Genomic DNA, 24156 nt, shown 5'->3' on the forward strand with positions numbered 1-24156 from the left:
CCATCCAGGAACAGTTTTTGTAAAAAAGCCTTTGACACTTATGAAATGCTTGTAATTATACTTCAGTATTCCATAGTAACATCTGACAAAAATATCTAAAGACACTGAAGCAGCAAACTTTGTGAAAATTAATATTTGTGTCATTCTCAGAACCTTTGGCCACGACAGTACTATGTGTGTGTTTATGTATTTCTGTGTGATTATTTAGTTAGTAAATAATGATTCCAATTTGTGTATCGCTGATTCATCATGGAGACTAGGGTTTGTGCAGATTTATAGGATACCATGACGTTCAGAATGAGACTGAGGTAATAATGATAATTAATGGATGGAAGTCAACAACGTACAGAATGAGACTGATGAGGTAAATTATAATTGATGGATGGAAGTCAATGCTGTTCAGAATGAGACTGATGAGGTAAATCATAATTAATGGATGGACGTCAACAACGTTCAGAATTAGACTGATGAGGTAAATCATAATTAATGGATGGAAGTCAATGACGTTCAGAATGAGACTGATGAGGTAATAATGATAATTAATGGATGGAAGTCAATGATGTTCAGAATTAGACTGATGAGGTAATAATGATAATTAATGGATGGAAGTCAATGATGTTCAGAATGAGACTGATGAGGTAATAATGATAATTCATGGATGGAAGTCAATGATGTTCAGAATGAGACTGATGAGGTAATAATGATAATTAATGGATGGATGTCAACAACGTTCAGAATGAGTGATGTAAATCATAATTAATGGAGGGACGTCAACAACGTGCAGAATTAGACTGATGATGTAAATCATAATGGATGGAAGTCAATGATGTTCAGAATGAGACTGATGACGTAATAATGATAATGGATGGATGACTAAGATGATAACGATATATTTATATCTGTAGAGTTAATTCGGGAAACGGTAACTAATTAAACAAACTTATTCCGTGGTGCCCCAAGATTGTTAATGCATTAATTGTTACATGAGTAATTTAATAGCGTAATAATTTGATGTGGTATGTAATTATTTGATACAATAATCGTCATCACATCAATGGTACTAACGTCACGACACCATCCTCCTTGACAACATACCAACAGTTTGAGCTACCCAAAAGGTACCAATTGGATGGCTCTATCCTTGACATTTCAAGCTAGCTTGTGGAGCAGGTTAGTTTTGAAGGATTGGTTCCCATTGAAGCCGAAAGGTACATTCTTAATTAACTCTGTTACGTTTGTATGTGATCATGTATTAGTATATGTCTGTCATTCCTCTCGTGAACCCCCTGCTCTCGGCACAACTCCTTAATGTCGACTCTCTCTCTCTTACAACATGGTACTGTAATTGTACTCCTTAGTTTTGCATTCATCATTCTTCAGTGAGACGAGGTGGTGGTACTGGGGTGTTGTCTTGAGTCTCATTCATCTGAGGCAGGCCTCTCCAGAGGAACACTGAGGGGCGAGAGAGGGATAGATGGGAAGGAGAGAAAATTGACATGGTCTTATCTGGAAGGCATACCAGTATGGTTGGAAATGGGGTGCTTGTAGAGGCAAATAATACATTACTAAACCTAGAAATATATTGAGGAGCTGAGGGGAGGATACTCCCGTGTACATGGAAAGGAAGCCATAGGTGGAGTTGACTCCGTACATCTCCTAGTTGGCATCCCAGCCATTAGACTAACACCAGCCATTAGACTAACAAAGTTATACAAGGGAATGTGTGTGTTTATTTATTTATTTTTCACCTTTATTTAACCAGGTAGGCAAGTTGAGAACAAGTTCTCATTTACAATTGCGACCTGGCCAAGATAAAGCAAAGCAGTTTGACAACAACACAGTTACACATGGAGTAAAACAAACACACAGTCAATAATACAGTAGAAAAATATGTCTATATACAATGTGAGCAAATGAGGTGAGATAAGGGAGGTAAAGGCAAAAAAAAGGCCATGGTGGCAAAGTAAATACAATATAGCAAGTAAAACACTGGAATGGTAGATTTGTAGTGGAAGAAAGTACAAAGTAGAAATATAAATAATGGGGTGCAAAGGAGCAAAATAAATAAAATAAATAAATACAGTAGGGGAAGAGGTAGTTGTTTGGGCTAAATTATAGATGGGCTATGTACAGGTGCAGTGATCTGTGAGCTGCTCTGACAGCTGGTGCTTAAAGCTAGTGAGGGAGATAAGTGTTTCCAGTTTCAGAGATTTTTGTAGTTCGTTCCAGTCATTGGCAGCAGAGAACTGGAAGGAGAGACGGCCAAAGGAGGAATTGGCTTTGGGGGTGACCAGTGAGATATACCTGCTGGAGCGCGTGCTACAGGTGGGTGCTGCTATGGTGACCAGTGAGCGGAGATAAGGGGGGACTTTACCTAGCAGGGTCTTGTAGATGACCTGGAGCCAGTGGGTTTGGCGACGATTATGAAGCGAAGGCCAGCCAACGAGAGCGTACAGGTCGCAGTGGTGGGTAGTATATGGGGCTTTGGTGACAAAACGGATGGCACTGTGATAGACTGCATCCAGTTTGTTGAGTAGGGTATTGGAGGCTATTTTGTACATGACATCGCCGAAGTCGAGGATCGGTAGGATGGTCAGTTTTATGAGGGTATGTTTAGCAGCATGAGTGAAGGATGCTTTGTTGTGAAATAGGAAGCCAATTCTATATTGAACTTTGGATTGGAGATGTTTGATGTGAGTCTGGAAGGAGAGTTTACAGTCTAACCAGACACCTAGGTATTTGTAGTTGTCCACATATTCTAAGTCAGAACCGTCCAGAGTAGTGATGCTGGACAGGGGGGCAGGTGCAGGCAGCGATCGGTTGAAGAGCATGCATTTAGTTTTACTTGTATTTAGGAGCAGTTGGAGGCCACAGAAGGAGAGTTGTATGGCATTGAAGCTCGTCTGGAGAGTTGTTAACACAGTGTCCAAAGAAGGGCCAGAAGTATACAGAATGGTGTCGTCTGCATAGAGGTGGATCAGAGAATCACCAGCAGCGAGAGCAACATCATTGATGTATACAGAGAGAAGAGTCGGCCCGAGAATTGAACCCTGTGGCACCCCCATAGAGACTGCCAGAGGTCCGGACAACAGGCCCTCGGATTTGACACACTGAGCTCTATCAGAGAAGTAGTTGGTGAACCAGGCGATGCTATTGAGTCTGCCGATGAGGATGTGGTGATTGACAGAGTCGAAAGCTTTGGCCAGGTCAATGAATACGGCAGCACAGTATTGTTTCTTATAGATGGCGGTTACGATATCGTTTAGGACCTTGAGCGTGACTGAGGTGCACCCATGACCAGCTCTGAAACCAGATTGCATAGCGGAGAAGGTGCGGTGGGATTCGAAATGGTCGGTAATCTGTTTGTTGACTTGGCTTTCGAAGACCTTAGAAAGGCAGGGTAGGATGGATATAGGTCTGTAGCAATTTGGGTAAAGAGTGTCCCCTCCTTTGAAGAGGGGGATGACAGCAGATGCTTTCCAATCTATGGGAATCTCAGACAACATGAAAAAGAGGTTGAACAGGCTAGTAATAGGGGTTGCAATAATTTCGGCAGATAATTTAAGAAAGAAAGGGTCCAGATTGTCTAGCCCGGCTGATTTGTAGGGGTCCAGATTTTGCAACTCTTTCAGAACAGCTGAATGGATTTGGGAGAAGGAGAAATGGGGAAGGCTTGGGCGAGTTGCTGTGGGGGGTGCAGTGCTGTTGACTGCAGTAGGGGTAGCCAGGCGGAAAGCATGGCCAGCCGTAGAAAAATGCTTATTGAAATTCTCAATTATAGTGGGTTTATGGGTGGTGACAGAGTTTCCTATCCTCAGTGCAGTGGGCAGTTGGGAGGAGGTCTTATTCTCCATGGACTTTACAATGTCCCAGAACTATTTTGAATTTGTGTTGCAGGAAGCAAATTTCTGCTTGAAAAAGCTAGCCTTGGCTTTTCTAACTGCCCGTGTATATTGGTTTCTAACTTCCCTGAAAAGTTGCATATCACGGGGGCTGTTCGATGCTAATGCAGAACGCCACAGGATGTTTTTGTGTTGGTTAAGGGCAGTCAGGTCTGGGGAGAACCAAGGGCTATATCTGTTCCTGGTTCTAAATTTTTTGAATGGGGCATGCTTATTTAAGATGGTGAGGAAGGCATTTTTTTAAAATAACCAGGCATCCTCTACTGACGGGATGAGGTCAATATCCTTCCAGGATACCCCGGCCAGGTCGATTAGAAAGGCCTGCTCGCTGAAGTGTTTTAGGGAGCGTTTGACAGTGATGAGTGGAGGTCGTTTGACCGCGGACCCATTACGGACGCAGGCAATGAGGCAGTGATCGCTGAGATCTTGGTTGAAAACAGCAGAGGTGTATTTAGAGGGCAAGTTGGTTAGGATGATATCTATGAGGGTGCCAGTCTTTACGGCTTTGGGGTGGTACCTGGTGGGTTCATTAATAATTTGTGTGAGATTGAGGGCATCAAGCTTGGATTGTAGGATGGCTGGGGTGTTAAGCATGTCCCAGTTTAGGTCACCTAGTAGCACGAGCTCAGAAGATATATGGGGGGCAGTCAGTTCACATATGGTGTCCAGAGCACAGCTGGGGGCCGAGGGTGGTCTATAGCAGGCGGCAACGGTTTTTAGAGAGATGGATTTTTAAAAGTAGAAGTTCAAATTGTTTGGGAACAGACCTGGATAGTAGGACAGAACTCTGCAGGCTATCTCTACAATAGATTGCAACACCACCCCCTTTGGCCGTTCTATCTTGTCTAAAAACGTTGTAGTTAGGGATGAAGATTTCAGAGTTTTTGGTGGACTTCCTAAGCCAGGATTCAGACACGGCTAGGACATCCGGGTTGGCAGACTGTGCTAAAGCAGTGAATAAAACAAACTTAGGGAGGAGGCTTCTAATGTTAACATGCATGAAACCAAGGCTATTACGGTTACAGAAGTCATCAAAAGAGAGCACCTGGGGAATAGGAGTGGAGCTAGGCACTGCAGGGCCTGGATTCACCTCAACATCACCAGATGAACAGAGAAGGATGAGGATAAGGGTACGGCTAAAAGCTATAAGAATTGGTCGTCTGTGACGTCCGGAATAGAGAGAAAAAGAATCAGGTTTCTGGGGTCGATAAAATAGCTTCAAGGTATAATGTACAGATAAAGGTATGGTAGGATGTGAATACAGTGGAGGTAAACCTAGGCATTTAGTGATGATGAGAGAGATAATTTCTCTAGAAACATCGTTGAAACCAGAAGATGTCATAGCATGTGTGGGTGGAGGAACTGAGAGGTTGGATAAGGTATAATGAGCAGGGCTAGAGGCTCTATAGTGAAATAAGCCAATAAACACTAACCAGAACAGCAATGGACAAGGCATATTGACATTAAGGAGAGGCATGCTTAGCCGAGTGATCAAAGGGTCCAGTGAGAATTAGATAGCTAGCCAAGCCATAGGTAGCAAGCTAGTAGAAGATGGAGGGAGGTCTGTTTTTAGCCACCTCGTGCGTTTCCGTCAGTAGATTAGTGGGGTTCCGTGTGGTAGGGGGGACCGGTCCAATTGGCAAAATAGTTATATTTATAGTGGCCCAAGAAAGTTGTCCGATAGACCTATTCAGACAGCAGCCGATAAGATAGCTAACAAATTAGCGGGCCGCAGATGGGCTTTCAGGTTACGTCGCAACGGAAGGGCCAGTTGGATAACTCCCTCGGGCAGATAACGTCGGTAGTCCAGTCGTGAAGGCCCGATGGGGCTCCGCATCGGCAGTAAAAACGGGTCCGGATAGGTGGTTGTAGCCCAGGAGAGGCTGAAGGAACTCTTCAGCTGGCTAGCTCCGGAATAATTTATGTTAGCTCCAGGACCGACGTTTGCCAATAGTCACTCAGGTAGCAGCTAGCTCGCTGCAAGATCCAGGTGTAAATGTCCAGAGCCTGCGGTAGAAATCCGGGGATATGGAGAGAGAATAGGTCCGGTATGCTCTGGTCTGAGTCGCGCTGTACAAAAACTGGCGATAGCTTTTCGAGCTAAAGGATAGCTGAGGACTGCTAACCGTGGCTAGCTGAACTCAAACGTTAGCCTCTGGCTAGCTTCTGTTGTGCATTTCAGATTTGAGTTAAATAATCCTTTTTTTTATTTTTATTGGTGAGGCGGGTTGCAGGAGAGTGTTTTGAGGTTGACTTTAAAAAAAAATACATGTAAAAAGATATGCGAAGAAAGTATGTAAATATATATATATACACGGGACACGACAGGAGGAGAACAAAGAACGTCTGAACTGAACTGCTACGCCATCCTTAACTGCTACGCCATCGTGTCACCAGAGTGGTATACTACTCAGGCTTTTATAAAGCTAGCCAACTTCATTTAGCTTCACATTCCAGGTCAGGCTTCATCCTTACTACAACAGTGGATATTGCTTGCTCGCCCGCCTGCCGCTAACTCTAGCAGCTAGTAACTGCGTGTGCATGTCGCACATGTCTAGCCGAATGCCAAACTTTACATTGAGAATGCTGAAACTGTCACGCCCTGATCTGTTGCATCTGTTCCTGTGATTGTCTTCACCCCCTCCAAGTGTCGCTTATTTTCCCTTAGTGTATTTATCCCTGTGTTTCCTGTCTCTCTGTGCCAGTTTGTCTTGTATGTTAGTCAAGTCAACCAGTGTGTTTTTCCCGTTCTCCTTTTGCTATTCTTTTTTTGATAGCCTTCCCGGTTTTGACCCCTGCCTGACTCTGACTTTCCCACCTGCTTGATCATCCTGCCTGCCCTGACCTTGATTCTGCCTGCCCTTTGGTACCTTTTGCTTTTGACCCTTTTGCCTGTCCATGACCATTCTCTTGCCTTACGCTATTGGATGAATAAATATTGTTATCATTTGTAACCACCTGGTGTCCTACCTGGCTGACCGGGGTGTCAACAGTGGAAATCTGCGATGAGGGCCGGGTCCAAAATGTCTTTAGCAGGGACCCAGATCCTCTCCTTCGGGCCAGAACCCTCTCAGTCAACCAGGTACTGGAAACCCTTGCCCCATGGTCGAACCTTCAGGAGGCGTCTCACCGTATACGCTGCCTGGCCACTGATAACCCAGAGGGGAAGGGATGGGCCTGGAGACAGAAGACAAAGGACAGTGAGACACAGGCTTAATCCTAGACACATGGAAGGTAGGGTGTATACGGAGGGTACAGGGTAACACAAGAAGGACAGCAGTGGAACTCAGGACTCTGGGAAAAGGACCAATGAACCGGGGAGACAGCTTGCAGGACAGCCATACCCTCTGCCCAATGCGGTAGCGGGAGCTGGAGTCCAGCGACGTTCTGCTTTTCGACGATACCTGGAGTTGGTCTTGAGAATAGCCGCCCTGGCTCTTCTCCAGGTACGTCGACAGCGGCAGACAAACATCTGGGCCGAGGGTATGCTGACCTCCTGCTCTTGTTCAGGGAAGAGTGGAGGCTGATACCCCATGGAGCACTCAAAAGGGGAGAGTCCCGTGGCAGAACTGGGAAGAGTGTTCCAGGCATACTCCACCCAGACCAGTTGACAGCTCCAGGTAGTGGGGTTGGTTGAGACCAGGCACCTTAAGGTGGTCTCCAGGTCTTGGTTGGCTCGCTCCGACTGACCATTAGTTTGGGGATGGAATCCGGATGACAGGCTGGCCGACGACCCAATAAGGGTGCAGAATGCCTTCCAGAGCTGAGACGAGAACCCCGATCGGAAACCATGTCTACCGGGAGTCCATGGATCCGGAAGACATGCTTCACCATAAGCTGGGCCGTCTCCTTAGCAGAATGTAGTTTGGGGAGAGGGATGAAATGGGCGGCCTTGGAGAACTAGTCAACTACCGTCAGAATGATTGTCTTGCCATCAGACGGAGGGAGCCCAGTGACAAAGTCCAGAGATATGAGACCAGGGACGATGAGGAACCGGTAGTGGCTGCAGGAGGCCAGAAGGAGCTTGCCGTGGAGACTTGTTTTGAGCACACACAGTGCATGCGGTGACGAAGGCAGAGATGTCAGGGACCATTGTGGGCCACCAAAAACGTTGCCGAAGGAAGGCTAGTGTATGACGGGACCCTGGATGACAGGTCAACCTGGAGGAATGAGCCCATTCCAGGACCCGGGACTTGACAGGGTTAGGGACAAACAGCCTGTTAGCCAGGCCCCCTTCAGGTCCAGGCTGGGAGCATGCGCCTCGCGAACCAGGTTCTCAATACCCCAATCCACAGTGGCATGAGGTAGGGAGAATGGTTTCGGAAGTCGAGAGTGTGGCAGAGGAACTGTATAGGCGGGAGAGAGCATCAGGCTTCACATTTTTAGACCCTGGACGGTAGGAAATGGTAAAGTTGAATCTGGTAAACAGGAGGGCCCACCGGACCTGCCTTGAGTTGAGGCGCTTGGCTGAACGGAGATTTTCCAGGTTTTTATGGTCGGTCCAGACCAGGAATGGCTGTTCTGCTCCTTCCAGCCAGTGCCTCCACTCCTCCAATGCCATCCTCACCACCAGGAGTTCTCGGTTGCCAACATCGTAGTTCCTCCCAGCAGGATTGAGACGATGGGACAGGAAAGCACAGGGATGAAGCTTCTGGTCCTGGACAGATCGCTGGGACAGGATGGCACCCACTCCTACATCCGAAGCATCCACTTCCACCACAAATTGATGCAAGGGGTTCGGATGGATGAGGATGGGTGCTGTTGTGAACCGATGCTTCAGGTCCACAAAGGCTTTGTCGACAGCTGGAGACCATTTGAGCAGTACCTTGGGGGAGGTGAGTGCCAAGAGGGGGGCCGCCAGAGTGCTGTAATCTCGAATGAAATGGCGGTAGAAGTTAGCAAAACCAAGAAACTGTTCCAACTGCACCCTGGACGTTGGTTGAGGCCAATCCACCACTGCTTTCACCTTTCCAGGATCCATCTAAACATTGCCCTCAGCAATGAAATATCCCTGAAAGGTGATAGAAGAGTGGTGGAACTCACACTTCTCGGCTTTCACAAACAATTGGTTCTCCAGGAGGCGCTGAAGGACCTGTCTGACATGAAGAACATGTTCTTGGGTAGATCGGGGGAAAACTAACAGGATGACGTCCAGGTAGACGAACACAAACCGGTTTAGCATGTCCCGAAGCACGTCATTGACTAAAGCTTGGAAGACAGCGGGGCGGTTGGTGAGTCCAAATGGCATTACCTGGTACTCATAATGTTCACTGGCTGTGTTGAAGGCTGTCTTCCACTCATCCCCCTCACGTATCCGAACCAGGTGGTTGGCATTCTGAAGGTCCAACTTGGAAAACATGGTAGCCCCCTGGAGAGGTTCAAACGCCGAGGAGAGGAGAGGAGAGGTAGGGGGTAACGATTTTTGACAGTGATATCATTAAGTCCCTTGTAGTCAATGCACGGGCGCAGGGTCTTGTCCTTCTTCTCCACAAAGAAAACCACTGCGCCGGCAGGAGATGCAGACGGACAGACGTGCCCAGTCGACAGAGACTCTTCTATGTACTCCTCCATAGCAAAGATCTCTGGTCGGTACAGAGAGTACAACCGACCCTGAGGTGATGTATTGCCTGGGAGAAGATCAATGGCACAATCATAAGGACGGTGCGGGGGAAGGGAAGTAGCACGTGCCTTGCTAAACACTTCCAGGAGGTCATGGTATTCTGTGGGGATAGCAGACATCCACAGTCTTGCCAACCTCCTGAGGAAGACGACTAGGGGAAGGCTGTGCTGCTTGAAGGCAGTGGGAATGGCAAAATTGGCTCCACCCAGGATGGAGCTTGTGGTCCAGTCAATCACAGGATTGTGCTTTTGGAGCCAGGAAAATCCCAAAACAACCGGAACATGGGGAGATGCGATGAGGAGGAGCTGTATTGTCTCACTGTAGTTACCAGAAACCCGGAACTGAACGGGCACAGTACTATGGGTGACTTCCTCTATAGAGCGGCCGTCCAGTGCCCTAGCATCCATGGACACAGAGAGAGGCTGAGTGGGAATTCCAAGCTCCGAAGCTATCGTGGCATCCATAAGACATTCATCAGCCCCAGAGTCAATGAGCACTCGGAGAGACTTAGATTGGTCTCCCCACAGCACAAGAGCAAAAAGGGGTGTGCAGGTAATGGGAATTAGGGAACTCCCAGTCTGACTCACCACAGTACTGGTACCCACTAGAGACAAAGGTTTCCTAATAGGGCAGGTTGCAATAAAATGTCCTGCCCCTCCACATTACAGACAACAGTTATTATTCATCCTCCGTGAGCGCTCCCAAACTGATAGCCTAGTTCTTCCCAACTGCATATGTTCAGGAGTATCCAACTCACCCGTCGTAGATTCACGAGAGAGCTCGGGTGATTTCGACTCCTCTCGGAAGAGCTGCCTTCGGAAACTTCCGGATTCCATAGGAGGTGAACGTGCGTGCCCTAGACCAGACCTCTCACTCTTGCATTCCCTTAGGCGTCCATCAATTTTAATGGTTAAGGCGATAAGAGAGTCGAGGTCCACCGGCAGTTCCCGAGCAGCTAGCTCATCCTTTACCTCCTCAGATAATCCGTGCAGAAAAGTATCGAAAAGAGATTCTGGATTCCAGGCGCTCTCGGCGGCCAACGTGCGAAAGTCCACCGCGAAGTCTGCCACACTACAGGAGTTGACGTAAGTCAAGCAGTTTGCTGGCCGCCTTTCTCCTGGATACCGGAGACTCAAACTTTTCTCACCTCTGCCATGAATTCCTCCAAATGAACGCAAATGGCAGATTGTTGTTCCCAAACTGCTGTAGCCCAGGAGAGTGCCCTTCCCGACATTAGCGTAATTATAAACGCAATCTTCGAACGGTCTGAAGAAAACGAAGAAGGCTGTAGCTCAAAAATAAGTGAGCACTGAGAAAGAAACCCCCGGCAGGTACCAGGATTCCCCAGATATCGCTCTGGAGAAGGTAAGCGGGGTTCATGGGGAGTCGGGATAGGCTGTACAAACTCACCACAGATAGGGAAAAAATTACTGGGTGATTGGGGTTTTTCAGAAGTGGCAGACAGTCTGAGCTAACTCCCTGATTTGCTCCATAATAGCCTTTAACCCATGGTTGTGGCGTTCCGTCAGGGAACTGAGCCCTTCCAAAAGGCCATGTAGCAACTCCTGATGTCTCCCAATGGTGGCTCCCTGCAGGGAAGAACGACAGATTTATTTTTTACCTGTCAGCTCGGGGATTCGATCCAGCAACCTTTCGGTTACTGGCCCAACTTTTAACAGCTCATAAGTACCATAATCCTCTTCAAATTTGAGAATCAAATGTAATTAAAGTATTCCATTGCAATGCAGAGACTCGCAAGCTGGCTATAACTATGGATATATATGCATGAATTAAGCATCTATTCACATGGTAATGAAGTCAGATTGATAAATGTAGTTTATTATTCAACATAATTTCTACACATTAGAATATCCCATTGGGCTAATCATTACCTAGATACCTAACTCAAAAAATTATCTTGTTACTAGTTAACGTATTGATGACTTTAATGTCCCCAAAAACTTCCAATAGTGAATATAAAGTAGGCCTACCTGTTACAATTGACCTGTGTTACATTTAGCCCCGGTCTCCCCTATGCAGCCATGTCGAATTGCGGATCGCTAATGCAATAATCTATGCTTATACAGCTCATTTTTTGGAGTTGAGATATACATGAGGTAGCAATGGAAAGCTGCGATCCCATGACTTTTTAACAAAAGCCATCAAAACTGCATTCAAAAGTGTTTTTCCCGCGATTGCATTGAGCAGTCAAAGCACAACATTTTCTTATCAGAATGCATGGCTGTTACACTCGCAACTTGATTGCGCCTCGAGAGGAATATGTATTTCTCGCATGGAACGCACAACGACAAGCTGACTAAGTAAATAGTTAAACTATTCTACTATGGGGTTGTCTGATTTTGCTGTTCGTTACTCGTTTTGTTGGCAGAGGCGCTATAACTCTCTCTGTCTTCTCTCGAACTCCTTGCTTTTCAAAAGTGTTTCGCACTGTGTCAGCTGACTTCCCATTGTCTACTATAGGAAACCTAGCCTACCACTACGAACATTCAGTAGTAAGCTTGAGAAAATTCAGACAAATTACTAGACACACGTGGTCCTCTCAATCTCTGTACGACGAGAGACACGATAGAAGTACCGAAATGAATTAACAAAAATGTTAGTACTGAACCATTTTTCATGTTGTAGTATCAGAAGCTCTGGTATACCGTGCAACACTACATTACAATTGATCAAGTCTGTATAATATTGGTTAGTCTGTAATAATCTTTCTATAATTCCCAATCACTCAATCACTTACAGTACATATTTATACTCACATTCTTTACTAGTGTATACGCTAATCTACACATACAAGTAGACTTATGAATGTGTCGTGTACTATAGGAGGCAGTGAATCTTCTGTCGGGTCACTCCTGTCTGCCTCCTGGCTCCAGTGTAACGTTGGCCCAGGCCACTCTACTGCTCAGTGATCTGAGAGGGACAGGCAGTCAGGCCCTACACCTGCTCACACAGAAACTACTACAGCAACAGGTCTGTCAGACATAGTCCCTCCAACATCTTTCTCCTCTCACGACTCCAACCACAGTCTTATTTTCTTAACTCTCCTGTCTCTTTTTTCTGTACCACAACAGGCTAGATTCAAAGTATGGTTAACAAATAAGTCCTCATCTCTCCTCTCCACCACTGTTGTTCATTATTCCTTTACATTGTTCCTTGATTAACATAACTTATTGCCTGTATTACAGTCGGAACACTGATTTGTCTTAATGTGTGTGTATTGTCTCTTCTCAGCTGTGTGTGTTGGGGGAGAGTGTGTCATTGGGAGAGAGAGGCAGAGTAATCCTCCCTCCAGCCCCTGGTCTCTCTAACATCTACCTCCCACATCTCCCACTACTGGCCAAGGCCACCATGCGCCTGGGTATGATTCATACTGTACCATAGTTCTCAAAAGTTTCTACCCAGTAACTGTAATGCACATAGGTCCACATACAGGTAGGTTTGAAATTTTCAAGTACCAATCTTATGAACAACCACTTAATCAGTGTCTCTATCTGTTCTGAACAGGTCACTGCTTGGCTGTACAGGCCATGACCAGCGCCCCTTCCTCCAGCCTGTCGACCCCCAGCCCCTCCAGCCATCCCTGGCAGTGTGCTCAGGAGGTGCTGCAGTCAGCCCTGCTCGTTTCCCAGGCATGTGCTACCAGAGACAGACAGCTGGAGGCTGATATCCTCTACTGCAAGGGTAAAACATTTATTTCCAACCTTATTCAATCATGAGATGAAATATGTATGTGTGCATCTACTCATTGAATGTCAGAGTGACCTTGTTATTTAGATTATTTTTGGTGTGTCTCCAGGGATGGTGGAGCGCTGTCTGATGTCTCTCAGTGACTTCCAGCCTCAGACAGTTGCTCTGACACTACTGGAGAGCATCAATATCTCTCTGTCCCAGAGTCACAATCTACAGTAAGTCGTCTACACTAGTGTGAATGATCATCTTTGAGAGTAGTGTACGGACCTCCTCAAACACCAGGGTGCTTGTTTGACTAAAGCATGTGTGTGTGTCAGGCTGATCCGTAAGTGTTATCTGGAGATGGCGTTAGTGTACTTGCACCAGTGGGAGCAGAGCAGCCCAGCACCTCAGGACCAGCAGAACCCCGTCCCACCTTCACCACCTAAAAATGCCATACTGAAGGTACCCGTCTGTGTCATGAGACATTCAATTGTGGTTCCGCGGGGCAGTATTTTTCTTTGGAGAGGACTGTGTGTGTGTGTATGCCTACATCATGGCGTGTGTTTGTCTTTTTTCAGAATCCAGGTTGGAAGCGTATCAGGACAACTCTGAACAGAGGCCTGACTCCAGGGGAGGCCTACTTATTGCTCTACTGGGTCTCTGTCCGAGCTGCTACTAAGGTAAATAGACTGAACACACACACACACACACACACACACACACACACACACACACACAACACACTTCTAATGTTGTGTGTGTTCCTCAGGCGTCTGAAGCCATGTCCACATGTAGCCAGCTGTGTGGTAGTACCGGAGCTAAAGGAGGACACCTGCCTCTCATCTCCCTCAAGCTCCTGCCTGAATTTGCCTCCAACGACCTGCTCAACCCCTGTGGTAAACAAACATCCCCACTACAACCATTCTGTCCTTTAGCCAGGGCTACATCTTGTCTTACAATAACAGCCATTATAAAAGTGGCTATAATAGTGTGGTTCGTGCCCATGTTCGTGTTAGATTGTGATCTACATTGTTAGCGGTTCTGTAATGTTCTCTCCTCTTTATGAGGAAAGGAGATATCATGTCTTTTCTTTATGGAAATCGTAACAGTGCTGGTTACCATATTTGTAATGTCTGTCTGTGTGTGTGTTGTGTGACTACCAGGAGGGATAGACGTGATGGTGAGGACTGTCTCCAGCTCGTCTCCAGAGCTTGATCCTGGGCTGAGCAGCAGGAATCGCTCACAGCTCACATGGGTCCACCTGTCCCGCTACTACAAACACCTGTTCAACCTGCAGCACATCGCCATGCGCCCAGGTACACTACCCCAGTGTCACAGTAAATAATTTTGTTAACTGACGTTCAGAGATGTTGATCTGCGTGTGTGTATGCGTGCATGCTTGCCTACGTGGGTGTGTGTTCCAGTGGTGCCCCAGTGTGTGGAGGGCCTGGTGTCCCAGTCAGAAGACAGTAGTCTGGCGCTGAGGTTGGTTCAGCTCCAGACCTTCTTCTGTTCCCACATGGTGGGCTACAGAGAGTCCTGCTGCGCCCCTGAACCCCCCACTGAAATCATCATGCAGCCACAGATTATACAGGTACACACAATGGGCTGAATCCTGAAGAGATGCATGCATATACTGTGGCTTGTATTGGGATGTTTATTCAAGTTAGGATTCAGCCCTGGCTAGTGATGTATGTAGACAGTCCAATAACCATTTATCCAGGATTTTCAGTCTTCACCTTGAATCTGAAGGCTGCCTTCTGGGGTTGTCCACAGTTGAGGTGTGAATTGAATGCTGCTGTATGTTGATGTTGTTTGTGTGTTTGTGTTAAAGATGTGTCCTACGGTGAGAGGCACTATGGGAGCTCAGATGTACCCCTGGTCCTTTGCTGACAGGAAGCAGCTGTGTATCCAGTGGCACCGGCCTGCTCTCAGCCCCACCCAAGAAGACACGGATACGGTACAATACACAACACACACAGACACTCATCAACCATAAAATGAGCTAGCCTGGTCTCAGACCTGTTTTGTGCTATCTTACCAACTCCTTGTCACTTATTGTCATGTCAAACAGGTTGTCTTTGACAGTGTTTCTCCTTTTGTCTCTGTGTTTGTCAGGTTATGCTGCTGTTTGGGCTAAACAAAGTGCCACTCTCGGCCATGAGGGCCACAGCCTGCACTGTCATAGAGCTGCAGTGTGGACAGAAACTCATCAGCATGGCGAAGTAGGTAACTGCTTTCTGTGTACAGCAGCCTAGGTGCTAGGGGGGAGATGGAGCTATCACCATATTGTAGCGTCTAACGAGTGGCTAATATGGTTCGTTTAGGAGCTGGAAGTTGATATGGACCTGGCCACATCTGTATCTATTCCCTCTGTAATAATTCTTACTGTATCTCTTCCAGAACCCTTTTGTCTTATCTACTTTAGTTGAATTGACCAACCGTATTTAACTAAATGAAATGAATGTTATATGGTAACTAAATGTAATGTAACCTCTGTGACCACCAGCACCACCCCATGTGTTCTCCTCTAGACTGTGTGCAGTCCATGCTCAGCTGGCCTCAGCTTGTGTTGGGGGTAACGTCTCCTCTCCGCCTGCTGCCAGTAGCGCCCCCTCCTCCCCCAGCCCCAAGATGGAGAGGCAACGCCGCACCAAGATCCCAGACAAGGCTGCTACCTCCAGCCCTCACATACAGGTCTGTGTGCTACTGGTAACGGCTCTGACAGGCCTTGTACTCCACTGTTAACATGTGTGAATGTGATGGAAAAAACACTCAAATGTCAGATATCTTACTACCCTGAACAAAAACAAACGCAATAAATTCATTACGCCCTAATCTATGGATTTCACATGACTGGGAACATAGATATGCATCTGTTGGTCACAGATACCTTAAAAAAAAGTCAGGGGCGTGGATCAGAGAACCAGTCAGTATCTGGTGTGACCACCATTTGCGTCATGCAGTACGATACATCTTCTTCACATAGAGTTGATCAGGCTGTTGATTGTGACCTGTGGAATGTTGTCCCACTCCTCTTCAATGGCTGTGTGAAGTTGCTGGATATTTTCGGGAACTGGAACACGCTGTCATACACATCGATCCAGAGTATCCCAAACATGCTCAATAGTTTACATGTATGATGAGTGTGCAGGCCATGGAAGAACGGACATTTTCAGCTTCCAGGAATTGTGTACAGATCCTTGCGACATGGGGCCTTGCATTATCATGCTGAAACATGCGGTGATGAATGGCACGACAATGGTCCTCAGGATATCGTCACGGTATGTATCTCTGCATTCAAATTGCTGTTGATAAATGCAATGCTGTTCGTTGCCCGTAGCTTATGCCTGCCCATACCATAACCCCGCCACCATGGGGCACTCTAATCAACGTTGATCACACGATGATCTGCCATCTGCCCAGTACAGTTGAAACCGAGATTCATCCATGAAGAGCACACTTCTCCAGCGTGACAGTGGCCATCGAAGGTGAACATTTTCCCACTGAAGTTGGTTACGACACCAAACTGCAGTCAGGTAAAGAACCTGATGAGGACGGTGAGCACGCAGATGAGCTTTCCTGAGACGGTTTCTGACAGTTTGGGCAGAAATTTTTCAGTTGTGCAAACCCAGAGTTTCATCAGCGTTCTGGGTGGCTGGTCTCAGACGACCGGATGTGGAGGTCCTGGGCTGGCGTGGTTACACGTGGTCTGCGGTTGTGAGGCCGGTTGGATATACTGCCAAATTATATAAAACAACGTTGGAGGTGGTAGAGAAATTAACATTCAATTCTCTGCCAACAGCTCTGGTGGACATTCTTTCAGCCAGCATGCCAATTGCACGCTCCCTCAAAACTTGAGACATTTGTGGCATTGTGTTGCGTGACAAAACTGCACATTATAAAGTGGCATTTTATTGTCCCCAGCACAAGGTGCACCTGTGTAATGATCATGCTGTTTAATCAGCTTCTTGATATGCCACACCTGACAGGTGGATGGATTATCTTGGCAAAGGAGAAATGCTCACTAACAGGGATGTAAACACATTTGAGAGAAATACTGGAAGCTTTCTTTGTGTGTATGGAACATCTCAGGGATCTTTTATTTCAGCTCATTAAACATGGGACCAACCATTTACATGTTGAGTTTATATTGTTATTCAGTGTAGAAAGTAACTCAAGTAAAAGTTAGTCACCCAGTAGGTTACTACTTGAGTAAAAGTAATGGTTTTGAATGTACAGTGGTCGATAAGTACTCAATTGTCATACTTGATTGAGTAAAAGGTAAATATTACAGTGCATTCGGTATGATGCTACAAGCTTGGAACACCTGAATTTGGAGAGTTTCTCCCATTTTTCTTTGCATTCTTTCAAGCTCTGTCAGGTTGGATGGAGAGCTTTGCTGCACAGCTATTTTCAGGTCTCTTCAGAGATTTTCGATCGAGATCAAGTCTGGGCTTTGGCTGGGCCACTCAAGGACATTGAGACTTGTCCTGAAGCCACTCCTGTTGTCTTGGCTGTGTGCTTAGGGTTGTTGTCCTGTTGGAAGGTGAACCTTCACCCCAGTCTGAGGTCCTGAGCACTCTGGAGCCGGTTTTCATCAAGTATCTCTCTCTGCTTTGTTCCGTTCATCTATCCCTCGATCCTAACTCGTCTCCCAGTCCCTGCCACTGAAAAACATCCCCACAGCATGATGCTGCCACCACCGTGCTTCACCGTAGGGATGGTGCCAGGTTTCCTCCAGAGGTGACGCTTGGCATTCAGGCCAAAAAGTTCAATCTGAGTTTCATCAGACCAGAGAATCTTGTTTCTCATGGTCTGAGAGTCCTTTAGGTGCCTTTTGGCAAACTCCAAGCGGGCTGTCATGTGCCTTTTTCTGAGGAGTGGTTTCCGTCTGGCCACTCTACCATAAAGCCCTGATTGGTGGAGTGCTGCAGAGATGGTTGTCCTACTGGAAGGTTCTCCCGTCTCCAGAGGAACTCTGGAGCTCTGTCAGAGTGACCATGGGTTCTTGGTCACCTCCCTGACCAAGGCCCTTCTCCCCCATTGCTCTGTTTGGCTGGGCGGCCAGATCTAGGAAGAGTCTTGGTGGTTCCAAACTTCTTCCATTTAAGAATGATGGAGGCCACTGTGTTCTTGGACCTTCAATGCTGCATAAATATTTTGGTACCCATCCCCAGATCTGTGCCTCGACACAATCCTGACTCAGAGTGCTACAGACAATTCCGTCGACCTCATTGCTTGGTTTTTGCTCTGACATGCACTGTCAACTGTTGGACCTTCGAAAGATAGCTGTGTGCCTTTCCAAATCATGTTTAGAATTTAGAATCTAAACATGATTCCAAATCATGTTTAGAATCATCAATAGAATTCTCCAATCAAGTTGTAGACACATCTGAAGGATGATCAATTTACATTTGACATTTTTAGTCATTTAGCAGACGCTCTTATCCAGAGCGACTTACAGTAGTGAATGCATACATTTCATTTCATGCATTTTTTTATTTATTTATCTTTTTTTGTACTGGCCCCCCGTGGGAATCAAACCCACAACCCTGGCGTTGCACACACCATGCTGGCGTTGCAAACACCATGCTCTACCAACTGAGCCACAGGGAAATGGAAACAGGATGCACCTGAGCTCAATTTCAAGTCTCAATAGCAAAGGGTCTGAATACTTACAGTTGAAGTCGGAAGTTTACATACACCTTAGCCAAATACATTTAAACTCAGTTTTTCACAATTCCTGACATTTAATCCTAATAAATATTCCCTGTTTTAGGTCAGTTAGGATCACCACTTTATTTTAAGAATGTGAAATGTCAGAATAATAGTAGAGAGAATGATTTATTTCAACTTTTTATTTATTTCATCACATTCCCAGTGGGTCAGAAGTTTACATACACTCAATTAGTATTTGGTAGCATTGCCTTTAAATTGTTTAACCTCTATGGGCTCGGGGGCACGTCACCATCCCACACATATTCAACAGCCAGTGGAAGAGCGTGGCGCGAAATACAAAACCTCAAAAATGCTATAATTTAAATTTTTCAAACATACGACTATTTTACACCATTTTAAAGACAAGACTCTCGTTAATCTAACCACATTGTCCGATTTCAAAAAGGCTTTACAGTGAAAGCAAAACATTAGATTATATTAGGAGAGTACATAGCCACAAATAATCACACAGCCATTTTCCAAGCAAGCATATATGTCACATAAACCCACAACACAGCTAAATGAAGCACTAACCTTTGATGATCTTCATCAGATGACAGTCCTAGGACATTATGTTATACAATACATGCATGTTTTGTTCAATCAAGTTCATATTTATATCCAAAAACAGCTTTTTACATTGGCATGTGATGTTCAGAACATGCATTCCCACCCAAAATCTCCGGTGAATTTACTAAATTACTCACCATAAACGTTGACAAAATACATAAATTATTTTAAGAATTATAGATACAGAACTCCTTTATGCAATCGCCATGTCAGATTTTAAAATAGCTTTTCGGCGAAAGCACATTTTACAATATTCTGAGTACATAGCTCAGCCATCACGGCTAGCTATTTTGACACCCGCCAACTACGGGGCTCACTAAACTCAGAATTACTATTAGAAAAATGGTATTACCTTTGCTGATCTTCGTCAGAATGCACTCCCAGGACTGCTACTCCCACAAGAAATGTTGTTTTTGTTCCAAATAATCCATAGTTATGTCCAAATACTTCCATTTTGTTTGTGCGTTCAGGTCACTATCCAAAGGGTAACGCGTGAGCGCATTTCGAGAATTTTTTTTTCTAAATGTTCCTTTACCGTACTTCGAAGCATGTCAAACGCTGTTTAAAATCAATTTTTATGGTATTTTTCTCGTAAAATAGCGATAATATTCCAACCGGACAATAGTGTATTCATTCAAAGAGGCAAAGAAAAAACAGCATGGTCGCAGGACCGCGCATATCCACTCTCTTTGTCAACAGGCAGACCACTGACAAACTGAGCTACCATACTCTGCCCAGAGACAGGAGACGCCTCAATTCGCTTTCCGAAGGCTTTAGAGAGCCAATGGAAGCCTTAGAAAGTGCAACGTAACCCCAGAGATACTGTAGTTTCGAAAGGGACTAGAAAGAAAAACTACAAATTGTCAGACAGGCCACTTCCTGCTTGGAATTTTCTCAGGTTTTTGCCTGCTATATGAGTTCTGTTATACTCAGACACCATTCAAACAGTTTTAGAAACTTCAGAGTGTTTTCTATCCAAATCTACTAATAATATGCATATTCTCGTTTCTGGGAAAGAATAGTAACCAGTTTAAATCAGGTACGTTTTTTTATCCGGCCGTGAAAATACTGCCCCCTAGCCCAGACTGGTTAACTTGGGTGAAACGTTTCGGGTAGCCTTCCACAAGCTTTCCACAATAAGTTGGGTGAGTTTTGGCCTATTCCTCCTGACAGAGCTGGTGTAACTGAGTTCTGCCCACAGATTTTCTATGGGATTGAGGTCAGGGCTTTGTGATGGCCACTCCAATACCTTGACTTTGTTGTTCATAAGCCATTTTGCCACAACTTTGGAAGTATGCTTGAGGTCATTGTCCATTTGGAAGACCCATTCGCGACCAAGCTTTAACTTCCTTACTGATGTCTAGAGATGTTGCTTCAATATATCCACATACTTTTCCCGCCTCATGATGCCATCTATTTTGTGAAGTGCACCAGGCCCTCCTGCAGCAAAGCACCCCCACAACATGATGCTGCCACCCCTTTGCTTCATGGTTGGGATGGTGTTCTTCGACTTGCAAGCCTCCCCCTTTTTCCTCCAAACATAACGATGGTCATTATGGCCAAACAGTTTTGTTTCATCAGACCAGAGAACATTTCTCCAAAAAGTATGATCTTGGTCCCCATAGTCTGGATTTTGGCGGTTTTGGAGCAGTGACTTCTTCCTTGCTGAGCGGCCTTTCAGGTTATGTCGATATAGGAGTTGTTTTACTGTGGATATAGATACTTTTGTACCTGTTTCCTCCAGCATCTTCACAAGGTCCTTTGCTGTTCTGGGATTGATTTGCACTTTTCGCACCATAGTACGTTCATCTCTAGGAGACAGAACGCGTCTCCTTCCTGAGTGGTATGACAGCTGCGTGGTCCCATGGTGTTTATACTTGCGAGCTATTGTTTGTACAGATGAACGTGGTACCTTCAGGCGTTTGGAAATTGCTCCCAAGGATGAACCAGACTTGTGGAGGTCTACACATTTTTTTTCCTGAGGTCTTGGCTGATTTCTTTTGATTTTCCCATGATGTCAAGCAAAGAGGCAATGAGTTTGAAGGTAGGCCTTGAAATACATCCACAGGTACACCTCCAATTGACTCAAATGATGTCAATTAGCCTGTCAGAAGCTTCTAAAGCCATGACATCATTTTCTGGAATTTTCGAAGCTGTTTAAAGGCACAGTCAACTTACTGTATGTAAACTTCTGACCCACTGGAATTGTGATACAGTGAATTATAAGTAAAATAATCTGTCTGTAAACAATTGTTGGAAAAATTACTTGTGTCATGCACAAAATAGATGTCCTAACTAGAGGTCGACCGATTAATCGGAATGGCCGATTTAATTAGGGCCGATTTCAAAACAATCGGTAATCGGTATTTTTGGCCACCGATTTGCCGTTTTTTTAATATATATATATATATATATATATATATATATATATATATATATATATATATATATATATATAATATATATATATATATATATATATTACACCTTTATTTAACTAGGCAAGTCAGATTAAGAACACATTCTTATTTTCAATGATGGCCTAGGAACGGGGGTTAACTGCCTTGTTCAGGGGGGATTCGGGGATTTGTTTTTTGCAACCTTCTGGTTACTAGTCCAACGTTCTAACCACCTGCCTTACATTGCACTCCACGAGGAGCCTGCATGGCAGGCTGACTACCTGTTACGCGAGGGCAGCAAGAAGCCAAGGTAAGTTGCTAGCTAGCATTAAACTTATCTTATAAAAAACTGTCAATCTTAACATAATCACTAGTTAACTACACATGGCTGATGATATTACTAGTTTATCTAACGTGTCCTGCGTTGCATATAATCGATGCGGTGCCTGTTAATTTCTCACCGAATCACAGCCTACTTCGACAAACGGGTGATGATTTAACAAGCGCACTGTCGTTGCACCAATGTACCTAACCATAAACATCAATGCCTTTCTTTAAAATCAATACACAAGTATATATTTTTAAACCTGCATATTTAGTTAATATTGCCTGCTAACATGAAATTGTGTCACTTCTCTTGCGTTCATTGCCTGGCTTGTTGCGAACTAATTTGCCAGAATTTTACGTATTTATGACATACCATTGAAGGTTGTGCAATGTAACAGAAATATTTAGACTTAGCGATGCCACCCGGTAGATAAAATACGGACCGGTTCCGTATTTCACTGAAAGAAAATAAAGTTTTGTTTTTGAGATGATAGTTTCCGGATTCGACCATATTAATGACCTTAGGCTCATATTTCTGTGTGTTTATTATATTATAATTAAGTCTATGATTTGATAGAGCAGTCTGACTGAGCGGTGGTAGGCACCAGCAGGCTTGTAAGCATTCATTCAAACAGCACTTTCGTGCGTTTTGCCAGCAGCTCTTCGCAATGCATTGCGCTGTTTATGACTTCAAGCCTGTCAACTCCCAAGATTAGGCTGGTGTAACCGATGTGAAATGGCTAGCTAATTAGCGGGTGCGCGCTAATAGCGTTTCAAACATCACTCGCTCTGAGACTTGGAGTAGTTGTTCCCCTTGCTCTGCATGGGTAACGCTGCTTCGAGGGTGGCTGTTGTCGATGTGTTCCTGGTTCGAGCCCAGGTAGGAGTGAGGAGAGGGACGGAAGCTATACTGTTACACTGGCAATACTAAAGTGCCTATAAGAACATCCAATAGTCAAAGGTATATGAAATACAAATCGTATAGAGAGAAATAGTCCTATAATTCCTATAATAACTACAACCTAAAACTTCTTACCTGGGAATATTGAAGACTAATGTTAAAAGGAACCACCAGCTTTCCCATGTTCTGAGCAAGGCACTTAAACGTTAGCTTTCTTACATGGTGTCACGGCCGTCGTAATGATTAGACCAAAATGCAGCGGGTACGTGAATGCTCATTATCTTTTTTATTAAAATAAATGAACACTGAACAAAAAGAACGACGAAAACAGTCTTGTCAGGCACACAGCTAAATAAGAAACAACTACCCACCAAAATCCCATAGAAAAACACCCCTCTTAATTAGGACCTTCAATTAGAAGCAACTAGGAGCAGCTGCTTCCAATTGAAGGTCAACCCAACAAACACTACATAGAAATAGACATACTAGAACTAACATAGAAATAGACTAACAAGAACATAACCCAACAAACCCGAAACACTCTAAACAAATACCCCTCTTAAATAAGAACATATCCAACAAAAAAACGAAACACTCTAAACAAACACACCCCTGCCACGTCCTGACCAAACTACAATAACAAATAACCCCTTATACTGGTCAGGACGTGACACATGGCACATATTGCACTTTTACTTTCTTCTCCAACACTTTTGTTTTTGCATTATTTAAACCAAATTGAACATGTTTCATTATTTATTTGAGACTAAATTGATTTTATTTAAGTATTATATTAAGTTAAAATAAGTGTTCATTCAGTATTGTTGTAATTGTCATTATTACAAATAAGTAACAAAAAAATCGGCCGATTAATTGGTAGCAGATTTTTTTGGTCCTCCAATAATCGGTATCGATATCGGCGGTGAAAAATCATAATCGGTCGACCTCTAGTCCTAACCGACTTGCCAAAACTATAAGTTTGTTAACAAGGAATTTGTGGAGTGGTTGGAAAACGAGTTTTAA

General features: G+C 44.9%; 1 protein-coding gene across 1 annotated transcript in view; it reads left to right on the forward strand.

Moving 5' to 3' along the window:
• cfap54 (cilia and flagella associated 54) overlaps positions 1-24156 on the forward strand; it is a 132366-nt gene that overhangs the window by 103595 nt on the left and 4615 nt on the right. The window contains exons 55-66 of the mRNA XM_082973797.1: positions 12367-12513; positions 12775-12901; positions 13048-13224; positions 13340-13448; positions 13551-13677; positions 13794-13895; positions 13985-14111; positions 14379-14531; positions 14640-14809; positions 15050-15175; positions 15334-15440; positions 15750-15912. Coding sequence (XP_082829923.1) covers positions 12367-12513; positions 12775-12901; positions 13048-13224; positions 13340-13448; positions 13551-13677; positions 13794-13895; positions 13985-14111; positions 14379-14531; positions 14640-14809; positions 15050-15175; positions 15334-15440; positions 15750-15912 — 1635 coding nt within the window. The remainder of the gene's footprint in view (positions 1-12366; positions 12514-12774; positions 12902-13047; positions 13225-13339; positions 13449-13550; positions 13678-13793; positions 13896-13984; positions 14112-14378; positions 14532-14639; positions 14810-15049; positions 15176-15333; positions 15441-15749; positions 15913-24156) is intronic.

The sequence above is a fragment of the Salmo salar genome, chromosome 04, assembly GCF_965601325.2.
Source record: "Salmo salar chromosome 04, fSalSal1, whole genome shotgun sequence".
NCBI lineage: Eukaryota > Metazoa > Chordata > Actinopteri > Salmoniformes > Salmonidae > Salmo > Salmo salar.